Source organism: Cervus elaphus, chromosome 14 (genome assembly GCF_910594005.1).
Source record: "Cervus elaphus chromosome 14, mCerEla1.1, whole genome shotgun sequence".
Classification (NCBI taxonomy): Eukaryota; Metazoa; Chordata; class Mammalia; order Artiodactyla; family Cervidae; genus Cervus; species Cervus elaphus.
In genome coordinates this window covers 32,460,403-32,475,203 of record NC_057828.1, presented here as the reverse complement: position 1 = coordinate 32,475,203, position 14,801 = coordinate 32,460,403, and the positions used below count along the sequence as shown (strand labels likewise).

The 14,801-nt window shown below is 38.8% G+C and overlaps 2 protein-coding genes across 2 annotated transcripts in view; one reads left to right on the top strand and one right to left on the bottom strand.

Annotated features, from left to right (window-relative positions):
• LOC122708331 (histone H3.3C-like) overlaps positions 1-1,406 on the bottom strand; it is a 63,921-nt gene extending 62,515 nt beyond the window's left edge. Inside the window, exon 1 of the transcript XR_006345123.1 lies at positions 634-1,406. The gene's annotated coding sequence lies outside the window, so the exon portion shown is untranslated. The remainder of the gene's footprint in view (positions 1-633) is intronic.
• The window catches only part of SCCPDH (saccharopine dehydrogenase (putative)), a 29,966-nt gene continuing 16,432 nt past the window's right edge, over positions 1,268-14,801 (top strand). The window contains exons 1-5 of the mRNA XM_043924724.1: positions 1,268-1,611; positions 4,180-4,292; positions 9,570-9,650; positions 11,783-11,912; positions 14,138-14,187. Of these exons, the coding sequence (XP_043780659.1) occupies positions 1,422-1,611; positions 4,180-4,292; positions 9,570-9,650; positions 11,783-11,912; positions 14,138-14,187 (564 nt within the window). The 5' untranslated portion in view covers positions 1,268-1,421. The remainder of the gene's footprint in view (positions 1,612-4,179; positions 4,293-9,569; positions 9,651-11,782; positions 11,913-14,137; positions 14,188-14,801) is intronic.

Here is a 14,801-nt window from a genome sequence, read left to right as displayed (position 1 = left end):
CTCTAGTTGCTGAGAGCAGGGGCTACTCTCTAGTTGAGGTGCCAGGGCTTCTCATTGCACTGTCTTCTCTAGCTGCAGGGCACAGACTCTAGGGCATGTGGGCTCAGTAGTTTCCGCTTCTGGGCTCTAGAGCACAGGCTCAATAGTTGTGATGCATGGACTTAGTTGCTCTGCAACATGTGGGATCTTCCCAGATCAGGAACAGAACCCTGTCTCCTGCACTGGCAGGTGATTTCTTTACCACTGAGCCACCAGGGAAGCTCCCACAGTTCTTTTTAAAAAATAAAGATTTGCCATATATTCTTCTAACATTTCATATGCATACAGTCAACTAAAAGTTGTCACTCGCCATCTGGTTCTACAAGAATGGAATCACTAGCCTCTGCAATCACTGACCTTCAACACCCCCCCCCCCCGCAAAAAACACTCTGTGTTCTGGGAAAAGTTGGCAGAGCAGATCTTCAGATAGTCAGCTATTTGGAGGAGATTTTATGAGCCCAATCTCTTACATTTTCTCATACCTAGAAAAGCACTAAAATCATTAACGGAGACATCTCTGCCTCCTAAGTAGCAGCAACCTTCTGCCAAAATGTGTGCTTGCTTCCCCTTCACTAAAGTCCCATATATACTGACCTCTCCCCATCTCTTCAGAATAGCTCCTCAGAGGCATCTGAGAGGCTGTGTCCTGGACTATAATCCTTATTAAGCGGAGCTTCACCGTTAACTGTGTTGTGCATCACCAAGGAGGGTCCCTGAGGTGACCGGAGGGCACTCAGACGGTGGAGGCGGAGCCTGCGGCAGAGGGCGCTGCAGAGTCGGCCCTGGGCCCTGGGAGGGGGACCCAGATACCGTGTCCACCCTCCACTTCCACCTGGCTTGGCAGACACTCTGGGTAACGTGCTTCGTAAGCAAACAAACAAAAGATAAGGGTTTTCGGCGTGGGCAGAGTTCCCATCCATCAGGTTTCCGCCAACTCTCGCTTTAAGCAGCCTCCTCTTGCCAAAAACAAAAAACAAAAACAAAAAAACCCAGGAGTAACTGGCTGCAGCCGCCACTCCCTCCAGCCTACGGAAGAGCGAAAAGATGATCAGAGCTGTGCCAGACCATCGACGGGTCGGAGGATGGCCACCGTCTGCTCCCGCCAACCTGGGAAGCGGGCCAGGGCCCCCAGCAGCCCCTTGGGCGAACACCCGTGAGGAGTGGGCGTGGCAGCCCCCCGGGCACCCGACGGCGTGGGCGGGGCCTCGGGCCTGGCTGTGGCGAGGCGGCGCGCGCTGGACTTCGGGAGCGCGGCGCGCCGGCGGCTGAGACCGCAGCGGCCGCGGCGGAGGCGGTTGCTGCGCCCGGTACTGTGGTCGCTGCCTGAGGCGCAGGCGCCGTGGGCTCAGCCCGCCCGGGCCTTGCATCGCTGTGGGTTCGTCATGGCGACCCAGCAGAGGCCTTTCCACCTGGTGGTGTTCGGCGCTTCTGGCTTTACCGGCCAGTTCGTGACCGAGGAGGTGGCGCGGGAGCAGGTGTCCCCAGAGCGGACCTCCCATCTGCCCTGGGCCGTGGCGGGCCGTTCCCGGGAGAAGCTGCTGCGAGTGCTGGAGCGGGCTGCCATGAAGCTGGGTAAAGGGGGTGGGCTGGGACGCCCCGGGACCTCGGGCTCGGCCCCGCCGCCGCGGCTCTCACCCCCCAGCCCCCTTCTCCCGGCTGAGGGGTTCCCGTCGCCTGAAATAAGCGCTTCTCTCCCTTGGGTGCCCCTCGAGGTCCCCAAACCTGCTAGAGGCCAGGAAGAAGAGAGCGATGCTTCACATGGTGTCAGAGAGCTTTTCCCCATTTCCTAAAACAAAAAGAGAGAATTCCCCCCTTCAGTTTCTCCCTTAGGGCATGCCCTCTGGGCGAAACAGGAACTTTAGTTTTTCCTTTCTGCTCCCTCGCCGTCTAGAGCAGGGGTGCCTTGTACCCTACTTCCAGGGTTCAGAGGCTGGAAATTCTAGATACTTGATCAGATACAACAGTAGAGCACTGGCTTCTTCAGCATTGTTTGTACTCTCTCTTTGCCGTGTTTTGGAAATGGGAGAGAAAGCTTAGGACTTTTAATGATAACATTGTTGTGGCTTTAATTTTTTTTTTTCTGGTGGCTTTAATTTTTAATTTCATTTTTGCTTGTAAGAATTCTCCAGTAGTCCTATTAATCCTTCCCCAAGTTTTTTGGTGTGGTTTTGTTTTGTTCGTTTACTTACTCCTTCCGCATTCATTGGAACATGTTTTTATTGAGTGGTCTTTTAAATGTCAGGTCCTATTCTAAATGCTGGGGGTTCAGATGAGGAGGAGGAGTCACATACACACAGACACTCTAACCTCTTGGCCCTGGGGTTGCAGGGAGACCTTTAGGTTAGGAGTCGGTTGCTTTTAACTGTAATTTTCCACCCTACTGCCCCTTCATACAGACAAATAGTACCTGTTAGAGTTCTGGATATTCTTCTTTCTTCTCTTTAAGCTTCATCTCACTTCCTTCTAATTCTACACAGAGCCCTGTTATGGTGGGAATTTGGAACCTAGTTTGTGGTCGGTACAGCAGATACCATGTAGGCTGTCTCTTCTGCAGCTCTCCTGCTGCCACTACCAAGTACAGAATCTTTTCCAAAGAGCTTTTTGGTCTTTCTTTACTTTTCCAGAAGAAATACTTTCATTATTAAAATTTCCTCCTTTTTTTTTTTTTGTTCAAGAAGATGGTACAGATACAGCCTAGTTAACTGCCATTTACAGTACACACATCAAGTTACTGCAGGGAATACACCTTGACCCATGAAACCTTTGTACTCTATTGATTTGGTTTATTCCAATTATTTCCTTATTATGAACCTGAATGTTCTCCTCTAGACTGTGTTTTACACTTCAGTCCTGTTTTGTTTCATTATGTTAATATTAACTCCCCTCCACCTCATAATTTTATCATATGTAGTTATTTAATAGTTGATAAGGAACTGCATTTATAATTCTTCCTGGAGAGGAAGTCAGGAAAATCATCTTCTGAAAACTTGTAAAATTGGCATTTTACATAGAGTTGTCATTTACACATTTCTTTTTTTTTTTTAATTGTTTATTTCTTTTACTTTACAACATTGTATTGGTTTTGCCATACATTGACTTGAATCCGCCATGGGTGTACATGTGTTCCACATCCTGAACCCCCCTCCCAACTCCCTCCCCATCCCATCCCTCTGGGTCATCCCAGTGCACCAGCCCCGAGCATCCTGTATCATGCATCAAACCTGGACTGGTGATTCCTTTCACATAGGATAATTTACATGTTTCAGTGTCATTCTCCCGTATCATCCCGCCCTCACCCTCTGCCACAGAGCCCAAAAGACTGTTCAATACATCTGTGTCTCTCTTGCTATCTCGCATACAGGGTTATCGTTACCATCTTTCTAAATTCCATATATATGCGTTAGTATAGTGTATTGGTGTTTTTCTTTCTGGCTTACTTCACTCTGTATAATAGGCTCCAGTTTCATCCACCTCATTAGAACTGATTCAAATGTATTCTTTTTAATGGCTGAGTAATATTCCATTCAGTATATGTACCACAGCTTTCTTATCCATCCGTCTGCTGATGGGCATCTAGGTTGCTTCCATGTCCTGGCTATTATAAACAGTGCTGCGATGAACATTGGGGTGCACGTGTCTCTTTCAGATCTGGTTTCCTCAGTGCATTTACACATTTCTTATGTTAGATTTTCTTTTAAGCATTAATAAATTATTTTATTGGGAGCTTCCCCAGTGGCTTAGTGGTCAAGAATCCCCTCAGTGCAGCAGACAGGGGTTCAATCCCTGAGTCTGGAATATCCCCCGGAGAAGGAACTGGCAACCCACTCCAGTATTCTTGCCTGGGAAATCCCATGGACAGAGGAGCCTGGCGGACTACAGTCCCTGGGGCAGCAAAGAGTCAGACACAACTTAGCAACTAAACAACAACAACAATGTTTTATTAACCCTTAGCATTAACTCCATTTTCCTCAAAATCTTTTCCCTTTTTTAAATTACCTTGTTAAAAACAGTTTTATCTTTCGTTTGAGAGGAAGAGTTAGCCCTTAGTACATTTGCCATCACTGGTTATTATGAAAGGAAGATCTAGGAGATCTAATACTGTATTGGGATTTGCCTAAAACAATTTATTCTTTATTTCAGGAAGACCGACACTGTCATCTGAAGTTGGAATAATAATTTGTGATATCACTAATCCAGCCTCACTTGATGAAATGGCTAAACAGGCAACAGTTGTCCTCAACTGTGTAGGCCCAGTAAGTAATCTGCCCTTCTTTGTGTCAGAACAAAAAATCTATTCATTTCTAGCAGAGTCTGGTATTTTGTATTTCAGAGAAACATAAGGGCAAGGGACAGAAGAATTGATTCAGGACCTTAACCCCTTATAAGGAGTTTTTACTTCTCACGAGAAGCAAATGAATACGACCAAAGTCTCCTGAAAGAGAGAGTGACGCTAGACTCTAGGACTGTTGCTGTTTTATTTAGTGGCTACAGTTAAAATTGCTTTTTTTGTGTGCTATATACCCGTTAACTAAAAAAGTTAGCAGGTATCCACAATCTTCTTTTTATTTATTTTTAAAATTGCATTGTGAGAAAATAAAAAAAAATAAAAAAAAATAAAAAAAAATAAAATAAAATTGCATTGTGTACTGCTGTACCAGTGTATATGTTAATGCATGTACAAAGAAAGATATTTTAAAAGGACTCATTCATTTATTCAATAAATATTTATTGAAATATATAGAAAATACACAGAAAATCTCTCATGGAGCTGATAGTCCAGTGGGGAGACAGAAAAATAATGTAATAGTGGGTAAGTGACAGGTGCTTTGAAGAAAAATACAACAGGGAAGAGAGAGAAAAAGATTGACACACCAGTCTCTATTGGGTGGATGGTCAGGGAAGGTCTCTACAAGGAACTTTGCAGAGAGACCTGAATGCAGTGAGGGAATAAACGGTGTGTGTATTACTTTGCAGAGAGACCTAAATGCAGTGAGGGAATAAACTGTGTGTATATTGGAGGGTATTGAGTTGCAGGGAAGAGCAAATACAAAGGTCCTGAGATGAGCATGTTCTTGGAGAGACGGAGGAATGTGAGAGAGGCCAGTGTAGCTGGGCACGAGCAGGGCAGAGAGGTGGGGAGTTAGATTGGAGAGATATCCAGGAGCTAGGTGGTTAGGTCTGAAAGGTCAAGGTTGGGGTTTGGATTTTTCTTCTGAATATGACAGAGTTATTGAACGGTTGAAAGCAGGTTGACATAATTTGATTTACGGTTTTGAAATTCTTTGGCTTCTGAGAGAAAAAATAGATGGTAGGGAACCAAGAATAGACTAATGCAAGCAAGCCACGGACAGGGTAGGAGTGTTAGAGGGGGAGAGACGTGGTTGAGTCCAGATATTTTGACAAGAGAACCTCTGGCTGCTGCTGTTGGCCTGGATGAGAAAGAGATACTTGTGGTCTGTGTAACACGGTGAATGTTGGTGACATTTACTGATCTGAGGAAGCAGTCCTAATTGTCAAAGCATTTAGGAAATTGTTGATAATTTTGTTAAATGAAACTAGAAAATTTTTGATTGTCATAAAATAAAATATATTTCTATTGTTTATTTCAATTTATTTTGTTCTTAACTAGCTTAGAACGTGGCTCTGAGGTTTGTTGCTTGAATCACTGTCTTATACACATCCTTAACCAACTTGTCCCTCCCTACCCACATTCTGGAAAGACCCAAGCCCTGATTGTTCCAGCTCCCTGCTGACTGTTTACCTGAACATGTGTAACCCAGTGTGGCTGGAGAAAAAATGCATCATGATGCTGACTGGTCCCACTTAAAATATGTGATTACAAACCTCATGTGCAGTCTCAGTACTTCCAGCAGTTCTATTTCCCTAGGCTATTTTCTCTTCTATTCTCTGAAGCAACAGTTTTATAACTTCTTTTTTCTCATACTTTTTGACATCCCATTCCTTTTTTCTCACTCTTACCTGGTAACTTTCTTCCTTTCTTTGTCTTTCTTTCTTTCTCCTTCCCTTTCTCCCTCCTTCTCTCCCTGCCTGTCAGGAGAATTTATACTACCTCCTTACCTGCATTATACCTTGACTTTGCCTTACCTCCTTTTATAAGGAAAAACTGCCCCTGCTTCTGTTGGGCACCATATTCAAAGACTTTATAGTTACAGGTTGATAGTTACATGTGTTCTTGTTATCATCAAATTTTCCATCTTGATGGATTATTCCTCTCAACATACAAATATGGGATTATATCTCTCATTTAAAGAAAAACGTCCCTTAGTTCTACACACCCTTCTAACTACTCACATTTTTCTGTGCCTCTTTTTTTTAGCAAAACTCCTTGAAAGAGTTCTCTTTACTTATTGTCTCCTCTTCCTCACCTTCTCCTCTCTCTAGTCTTGTCAGGCTTTTATACTTAGGCCTTCAATGAAACTACTATGCCAACATCCCTGTCCTGTCAAATCCAGTTGTCAGTTCTCATTGCTCACCTTAGTCAAACCACTCAGCATTTGTTCCAGTTGATCACTTTTTCCTTTCTTCATTTAGTTTCTAAATTCTTGCCCTTTCCTAGTTCCACCCAACCCGCCCCCACCCCCCACCCCAGCTTTTTATCCTTCTGTGAATGCCAGAGGCCTCAGAGCTTAAGCCTTAGAAACTCTTTTCTGTTTACATTTGCTGGACCATTTTTAAATGTGATTATGATTGTGGTAAAATACATATAACATTAAATTTAGCATTTTAACCATTTTTAAGTATACACTTTAGTAACTTTAAGTACATTCAGTCTTATAGAACTATCAGGACTTTATTCCTAGAACATTTTCATTACCCCAAACAGAAATTGTAACTGGGCCAGTATTTTTTAAACCTTGTGAAATCATTTCAGTGGGTTAAGACCAGGTAGTAAAAAGAAAATAATCTGACAGACTGAAGTAGAAAATAGGATGAATTGCACATAATAAAGGTAAGTATTGGTTCATGAAGCTTTCATGTCAGGTAACATTTGTGTATGGAGTCACTATGTGAAATGAATTTCTTAGGGTCATAGTCAGAAAGATTAGAAATCCATGGCTTTCAATACCATCTGTATGCTGATGGTGCCTACATTAACTTATTTCCACTGAAAACCTACCCCTTAAACTCCAGACTGGTGGATCTAATTACCTTCTGGATGTTTCCAGTTGGATGGTTTACAATCTTCTCTAGCTTTTTGCCTCCAAAACATTCTGCTCCTTAACCTCCACTCTGAAGGTTGTTTTTACATTGTAATATGGATTATTCTCCCAGGGTAAATGCCAGTTTGCTAGTTTGGGTGTCATGATTTGTTTCTTTGAAGGTATTTTTTAAAACCCGTTGCTCTACTTTGTGAGGGTCTCTTTCGTGCGAACTAAATGATATGTGTAGTACTAATCAGGCATTTATAAACAAGCACTATGTCAAAATATACAGAAAATGACTGAATGAATACTTTTAAGCATTATTCTTTATGGTCTTCTGCGCTCGGAAGTGGAGAGGGGAAAACTGCTTTTGAGAGATAGATGATGAATCTGATTTTGGATATATTGAAACTGAGGTGTATGCTAGATATTTTTAAGTTAAGACAGGAAATACGTAATGGAATTATAATGGAATTATTTTCTGTAAATAAGTGACGAAATCAAGATGAAGAGGAAATAGAGGAAGGAAAATGAAGCCTAAGAGACATTAGTTTTGCCACATGTTCTGTGCTTTTGTGGATCCTGAATTTTATGACAGAAGCTGCAGATGAGGCAACCTCATCAGTGAGCAGCTCTGAAGATAGGAGTTGAAAGTCATCAGCGTACATACTTTAACTGAAATCCAGAAAGTAGGTGAGATTTTCTGGGGAGAATGTCTAGGGAGGCAATTCTCTACCTCTAATGTACATTGGAGTCATCAGTGAGGCTTATTTATAATGATGGTTCCTGGAGTCTCCCCCAGAAAACTTATTACTGGAGGATATTGGGGTGGGACTGAATAATCAGCCTTAACGAGGGCCCAGGTGATTCAGACACAAGTAGACTACTGGTAGCTTGAGATATTTGGGGGTAAAATAATCAGGAGGCCAAGGAAGTCACTAAATGAGTTTCAGATGGATGTGTGTAAATATTACCTAAGGTGATCCATTGAGTCCAGGAAGAAAATAGAACTTTGACTTTTATGTATGTTTAAAAATGTATATTAGTATAGTAATCCATGCCCGTGATTTGTAAATAAATTCATACAATTTAGTAGATGATGGATTTACAATGTGAACTTAGGTCTTGGTGCCTGGAAAGCCCTTGTTTGTTCCACTGTGCTGTGTTGCCTCAGAAGTGAAGTGCTTCAGTAATTTCAGTGTTGGCTAGTGGCAGAGGATGAACTAGAACTTAAACACACTTTCCCAGTCCTGTCATTCCTGTGTCATTTGCTGTGTTTAAGAAGGGGGAGAGAAGGCTGTGGAGTTAGGTAGAGAGGAACCTGTAACCTGCTTGAAAAGGTCAGTCCCTGCAGTGCCCTCTTTTAAGTGTCCCTTTACCTGTTTCTTAAAGTCTAGAAGAAGCAGACCATCTCCATTCTCCATCTTTTGCTGTGAGGAATGAGAGAAGCAGAGGAGCTTATTTTTCTCCTACCCTCCCCTCAAAAGGAAAAATTCATCATGCTTCTTTTGAAATGGGACTGACTCTGATGTATTAACTAATATATACAGTTTTTAAATGTTTAATTCCTTGAGTTTAAGCAACAAATAGTTTGGGAGATAAAATCACTCAGATTATCTACTGTGTTTGATATTAAACTTATCCCTTCCAAATCTCTTCATCCTGTTTTTATTTTGTCTAATACAGCCACTGGTGTTTGGCCTCCATGTCCTACTAATCAGGAAGTCAAATCTTTTCTCTTAAGTATATCTCACCCTTAGTAAATCCTTCCCCTTCCTTAGTTTTGTCCTTCATTTCTTACCTGCCATAAGTTTTGTTTTCTAATGCCACAGGGAGAGTGATATGTCTGTGCTATAAATTTTTCATCACTGTCCTATTTCAAATCCTCCAGGAGGGCTCAGCAATGCAGAAAAGATAAAGTTCAGTCTTGATAGCATGGCACTTAGAGTCATTCCTGATCTGGCTCAAGTATTTCTCTCCAGACTCATCTCTTACACTTCCCTCTCAAATATTCTGTGCTTCAGATATCTTGAGCATCACTCTTCTTTACACTTTTACATATAATTTTTCTTTTGTTTGGATTTTCTTTTTCCTGGCAAATCCTTACTGTTCTTCAGAATTCAACTCAAATGAGTCATTGATTCTATGAAACTTCTGAGTTTATCTTCAGTTAGAGATAATTCCATCAGTCCTTTATTTACATTGTGAGTGTCAGTATATTGCAGTTATATTACTTTCTCATTTTCTATTTAGACTATTAATATTTGATTTCTTGATAACCAAGACTGTACCTCCAAAACTCAATGGTATTCCTTCATTTAAGCTTGCCAAATAAGAATAAACTGTTGGTTTTCTTTATTCTCCCAGTACCGATTTTATGGAGAACCTGTAATAAAAGCATGTATTGAAAATGGAACTAGCTGTATTGATATCTCTGGAGAACCTCAGGTATGTAAAATGAAAAGAGAACAGAATTAATAATACAACTTCTGTTCACATGAAAAATGGTGCAATTTTGCAGACATATTTTAGAAGGTAATGATTCCTCCCTAGCATTTAAAGATGGTATTTCATTAAAAGCTTGAAAGGAGAGCATGGTGATAAGGTATTCGCTTCATTTTTTCTGAATTTGTCCCCAACAACCTGATTTCTTTCAAAGCCTTTGTGTATAGTGTGTGTTGATTTATATCACTACTGCATGCTGTAAACAGAATTAACTAAAACTTGCTCATACAACCATTAAGTTGAAAAGCTAGGACTTGAATTGAGGTTTGCCTGACTGCAAGGAGTGGAGTATTGTAAGAACAAAGCTACACTGATTGCTTTATAACTATAACCTGCTATGTCCCTATAGTCTCAGTCCTGTCATTGTGTGCCAATATAGTGTATACATGCTTAGAGCGTATCAGTTGGTGATACTGGAAAGTGATGAGAAAGTGTAACTTACCAAGACTGATACAAGAAGTCAGAAGCATGAATGTAAGAAAAACTGACTCTTATTTAAAATATTCTAGAACAAAGAAAATGGTGAGAAGCTTCCAAGTTACCTTGTAAAGTACTATGAATGCGGTATCAAAACCTAATAGTGATCCAGAAAGAGTGTACACCGAAAATGCAAATTTAAGTAACTCAGTTTAAAAAAAGGGCAAGGGAGGAAAAGAGGCAAATCTCCTGTGCAAAAGAATTCTATGCATTTCATGTAGCTTCTCTTCCCTCAGAGGTGGAACCTAACGCCTGCCTTCTTATGTGTGGGCTGCACACAGTCGCTTCCTTCCAGGGAGTATAGTAGGGAACAGAGAAGGAAAAAGGAAAGCTCTACAGTGGGGAAACTGGAGAATACTAGCTCAGCCCGGTGCTCAGGGTCAACATCAGCAGTGATAAGTTATGTTGATAGTATGTACTCTTTTCTTTTAATTGAAGTACAGTTAATTTACAATATGGTGTTAGTTTCAGATGTATAGCAAAATGTTTCAGCTATGTGTATTTTCAGATCCTTTTCCATTATAGGATATAGTTCCTGTGCTGTAGAGTAAATCCTTATTGTTTATCTATTATATATTAGTGGTGTATCTTTTAATCCCATGCTCCTAATTTATCTCTCTTTCCCACCCTCCCCCCTGCTTTGGTAACCATATATTTGTGAGACAGTATGTACTGTTGATAATGACATCATGAAGTGGCACTTTACCCCTGTGATCTTCCTCCCCAAAACCTATAACTTCACTATAGTAATGAGAAAATCATGAAATAAATTCCAATAGAGGGGCATTCTACCAAGTACCTGGACAGTACTGTAAAGGTCATAAAAAGCTAGAAAAGTCTGAGAAACCATCACAGCCAGAGGAGCCTAAGAAGACATGACGACTAAATGTAGAACAGTATCTTGAATGGGATCCTGGATGGAAGAAAGACATTAGGTAAAAGCAAAGGAAACCTGACCAAAGTATAGACTTCAGTTAGTTATAATGTATCAACATTGGTTCATTAATTATAACACATTAATGTGCAAGATGAAATGATAGGGTTAGCTGAGTGCAGAGTGCCTAGGAACACTCTACTACTCAATTTTTTCCCCTATAAATCTAAAATTGTTTTTAAAAAGTAATTATTAAAAAACAGGCAAAGAATTTGAACAGATGTTATTACCTTCTTGCATCCCCTCCTTTCTGACCATTCTTATCTTTCTATTTATATATGCGCACAGATACGTGTTTGTAATGATGTTCATCAGGAAGATGTGATTTGGGGTAGCTTTGTTTGGCTTTCTTTGTATATTTTTATGTTAATTTTTCATAATAGCAATTACTTTTACATTTAAAAATAGTTCTAAAAAATGAATTAATTCAGATCAACATATCTCTCACCTGGAACAGAGTCGGTATGTTTGCTGAATAAGTGCCGACTGTTTTCACAGTTAATGTTTTGCTGCAGAGGCATCTTAGTTAGCATTTTCACAGTTTAATTGCTTTGTTTTTTAAATTGTTTAAATTTAAATTTGCTTTTTAATTGCTTTGTTTTTTAATATTGATCTAGATGTTTCTATGTAGCTCTGATTTAGATCTTTTGTCTTGAATCTTTAGTTTCTGGAACTAATGTATTGGAAGTATCATGAGAAAGCTGCAGAAAAGGGGGTTTATATCATTGGAAGCAGTGGCTTTGACTCCATTCCAGCAGATCTGGGAGTAATATATACCAGAAATAAAATGAATGGTAATTATTGATCAATAAGCAATAATGGAATTTAAAATAGAGTGGTTTCATGTTGGTAATTGTGATGAACTCAAATCTGCTTGGGAAAAGAAACATAATTATTAATGGGTAATATTAAAATACATACTTTGTTTTAATGTAACTCTGCATGTTAGAAAATGCTACTGACACTATTGGTTTTTGAGGTATGGATAGTACTATAAGTGTTCTAAAGGAAGGAATTCTCCATTTTTTGAATCTAGTTGTGGTTATAGTTGTGGAAAAATTTTTTAGCAAGCATTATAAATTCAAACTTGCTTTGTTTAGGAATTACTACATCTTAAAGTATCATACTAAATTGAAAATTTTTAATTTTTTAATGAACAAAGCTGGGAAGTATTGAACAAAGTTTTTGATATCTTTTTTTTTTTAGTTCATGTATAAAAATGGAGACAATAAGAATGGTAAAAAATTACTAATGTAGTAAAACAATGGAAGTTACTAATGTCATACATATACAAAAAAATGTCCCTTTAGGAAATGATCTGAACCCTGTAAGTCCAGTTCTGTATAAACCATTCCAGAGCTTAAAAAGATGGAATGTGTTCCAGTTTATGTTAGAAAGGTAGCTTTGATAACGAAGCTCCACAAATGTAATGCACATGCATACCATTTACTGATTTTAGATTTTTAGAAATTGAGGAATAGAATACTTTGTTAACATAATGAATGTCAGAAAGCAGTAGCTAACATCATACTTAATAATGAAACACTAGAACCATTCCTAATAAAGAAAAGGGCATGAATTGAACATCTTTAAAATACTTACTTAGTCTTCCAACCCATGGATCTAGTATATTTACATTTATTAAAAAACTTACTAGAAATCTTCATTTACTAAAAAAGCTTGGACTGTTTTTCATGATGTTCCTACACGTTTCTCATTGAGATTATTCTTAAATATTTAGTAGTTGTTATTTTGGATAAGTCCTTTTTTTTTACTTTTAAAGGAGAAATACTACTTTGAGATTTAAAACTTTTTTTCAGATACTGAAAGCTAGGAATCAGCATTTTAGCAAATACCCCAACTAATTGTTGATTCACGTGGTTCACATTTTATTACATACATACATATTAGGTGGTGCATGTTCTTCCTGTGCTTAGGGTTAGATCACAGAGCCATATATTCAGGCCACATTCTCTTTTTTTTTTTTTTTTTTGGGCCACATTCTCATAACAACTCTCAGAATCCTCTCCAATGACCTAGACTTTAATGATCTATTTTTGGTTTTGACAGATATTTTAAAGTTATTCAATTCATGCCCTTCTCTTTATTAGGAATGATTCTAGTGTTTCATTATTAAGTATGATGTCGGCTACTGCTTTGTGACATTCATTGTGTTAAGAAAGATGTTCGTGTGGCTTTAGTTCTTCTCTGGTGTTAACATCTTTGTAGATGACATAGTTATTCATCACCTTACTCATTGTCAGCTTTCTAAGGCTTCATGCTTTAATTTTTTCTTGGAATTAAAACTGGGAATACTGTCTCTTAAGAAATGGATGTATTTCGTTTTATCACATTTTAAGAATTAGCTAGCCCATTATGTTTTTCTTTTGTCTTACTGCTCTCAATAAGCTCAAAGACTAATTAAATTCTTAACCACTCTACATATATATTAGTTCTCATGGTTAATATAATTGATTTCTCCCCTTTTTTTCTGGCCTTGGTTTTCTACTTTTTTATTCTCTACATTTTTATTTCAATTAAACAGCCTTACTTTATTTAATAAGCCATCACAAAGGCCCACTTTGGCAGGGTTTCTGTACATTTATTATAAGTCACTACTAATGAGTCTTCTTGAAAGCTTTCATATTGGAAAATAGAATAATTCCCATAGGTGTAGTTTTGAGAACTGATGGGCTTCCAGAATGAATGAGCTAAATTGTTGCCTTATTGGAAAAGATTTTTTGCAGTGGCGGTTTGACTGCTAGAAAACATTTTGCCAGTACCAGCAGTTAGTTTATGTTAAAGTACTTATTTTTGATAATTTATCTGGCTTTAGCTGCTCCTTAAATCTGTTTACAGTAACCTAATAATACTGTTATAGCACAGATTTTCCTGATTATGTCAGTTATAAGCTTAATAAAAATGTTTCCTAAATGAATAGGAATAGCTTATTATTATTTGTCGTGGGTTGGTAGATTTTTATTTGATTTTTACTTTTACCATTTTCCCCCTCTTCTAGGTACACTAACTGCTGTGGAAAGTTTCCTGACCATACGTTCAGGACCTGAGGTTAGTTTTTGTTTGTCACATGTTTTCTAAGTTAATATGAAAAAACATTTTGGAAATGATACTTGCCTGTTAAAAAGGTTTAGATTAATTAAATTGTATGTACAGTTGTAATTTTTAGGGCATGAAAGTCACTATGTTTAATTTTAAAAATTAAAGATTGCTGAGAATTATTTTGACTTAAAATAGGATTTATTTAAAACAGTTGCACAATTCATTATATTAGAATGAGCTACCTTCATCCTAACACTAAGCATTTGTCATTGTTATGTGGTGAAATGTTGTCACCCTAGAAAATTATCACCTTACTGCAGATCAGTGCGTTTGTATTATGTGCCTAACTTGGAGTTGGATGCTCTTGTGGCCATACAGGAAATATATGATGTAAATGTAATCTTACTGAATTTATGGTCTATTTGGGAACAAAAGATAATTACATTTTAGGGATAGGACCATGTTTTGTGGTAGTACTTTTATTGCCATTAGTGTCTAACCCAATTCTGTGTCTATACTTGAGGCTTCATAAGTATTTGTTCTCTTTTTAAAAAAGTACTCAGTATTTCAGGTATTGTGTAATGCAAGTATATGTAATAGTGCAAGATAGTGTGACATATCAA